The 1,096-nt window shown below is 58.8% G+C and overlaps 1 protein-coding gene across 1 annotated transcript in view; it reads right to left on the reverse strand.

Moving 5' to 3' along the window:
- ACOXL (acyl-CoA oxidase like) overlaps nt 1-172 on the reverse strand; it is a gene marked incomplete at its 3' end in the record, with an annotated part of 406,243 nt that extends 406,071 nt beyond the window's left edge. The window contains exon 1 of the mRNA XM_021710927.1: nt 4-172. Coding sequence (XP_021566602.1) covers nt 4-128 — 125 coding nt within the window. The remainder of the gene's footprint in view (nt 1-3) is intronic.
- Between the last annotated feature and the right edge of the window lie 924 nt (nt 173-1,096).

Consider the following 1,096-nt stretch of genomic DNA (forward strand, 5'->3'; position numbering starts at 1 on the left):
TACCTGTGCCGGAACAGCGGGCAGTGGCCCAGGATCCTGCTCAGCTCGTGTTTCAGGCTCCAGAACTCGCCGTCCAGGTAGCGGTGCAGGGACGAGTCCCCGAGCCCCAGGTCGGACGCCGGCTCCATCGCGCCCGGCCTCTGGCTGTCCACGTGGCTGGCGAGCTGGCTTCCCCCGCGCTCCTCCGCGCTCCCTGCAGGTGGGGCCCGGAGCGCACGCCCGATTTATCTCCACCCCCGGGCCGTCTCCTCCCGCCTCGACGTCCTGTCCCCTCCCTCCCGGCCCACGCCGCTCTCCCGCACCCTGCCCGGGCCGCGGGGGAAGAGCTGTCCAGCGAGTCAGGCTTTCACTGCGGTCCCCTCTCGCCCTTCCGAGGAACCGCCAACTCTGCCCTCTTGCCTGTCAGTCAGTTGGCCCTCCAGGTTTGTGGGCCACAAGAAGGAAGTATTGGATCCCTAGAGGGGGTACTGGTCAGGTGGACCTGGGCCCTGGAGTCCTGGCCACTCAGGGATCAGCCAGTCCACTCACTCAGCGGACCCTCATGCCAGCCACTTTGCCCGGCTCCCAAGATCCAGGGTGGCCTGGTTCCGACTCAGCTGCATCTCACCTCAAATTTCTGCCAGCCCCGAACTGCGCATGACCCTGAACGCCAGTGTCACTACAATTGGGAGACAACCCAGGCCTATAGGACCGCAGTCCAGGGTCAGACAGAACAAGGTAATCAACTTGCACACTAAACTCATCCCCCGAGGAACCTCCTGCTTTTGTGGTTGTGGCTGGTGGGAAATGAGTTCGAACCTAAGTGGAAAATATTCCTTCCTTTCTTCCTTCTAACTCTCGTGTACTTTGTGGTTTCTCCTTTTAAACACACAAGGTAATGTTTGCTATTCTCTTCAACGACTGCTTTGCTGAGAAGATGGCCGTGGTGTGTGTGATCTGCTGTCACTAGGTTAGTGGATACGATCCTTACTCATTTCCTATGGCTGCTACAACTGTGCTGTGGCTTAAGACAGCACAAATTTGTTCTCTTGCAGTTCTGGAGGTCAGAGGACCAAAATGGATCTCACGGACTAAAGTCAAGGCGTTGACAGAACTG

Source organism: Carlito syrichta, unplaced genomic scaffold, assembly GCF_000164805.1.
Source record: "Carlito syrichta isolate Samal-C Ts95f unplaced genomic scaffold, Tarsius_syrichta-2.0.1 Scaffold301652, whole genome shotgun sequence".
In the NCBI taxonomy this organism is placed as follows: Eukaryota; Metazoa; Chordata; class Mammalia; order Primates; family Tarsiidae; genus Carlito; species Carlito syrichta.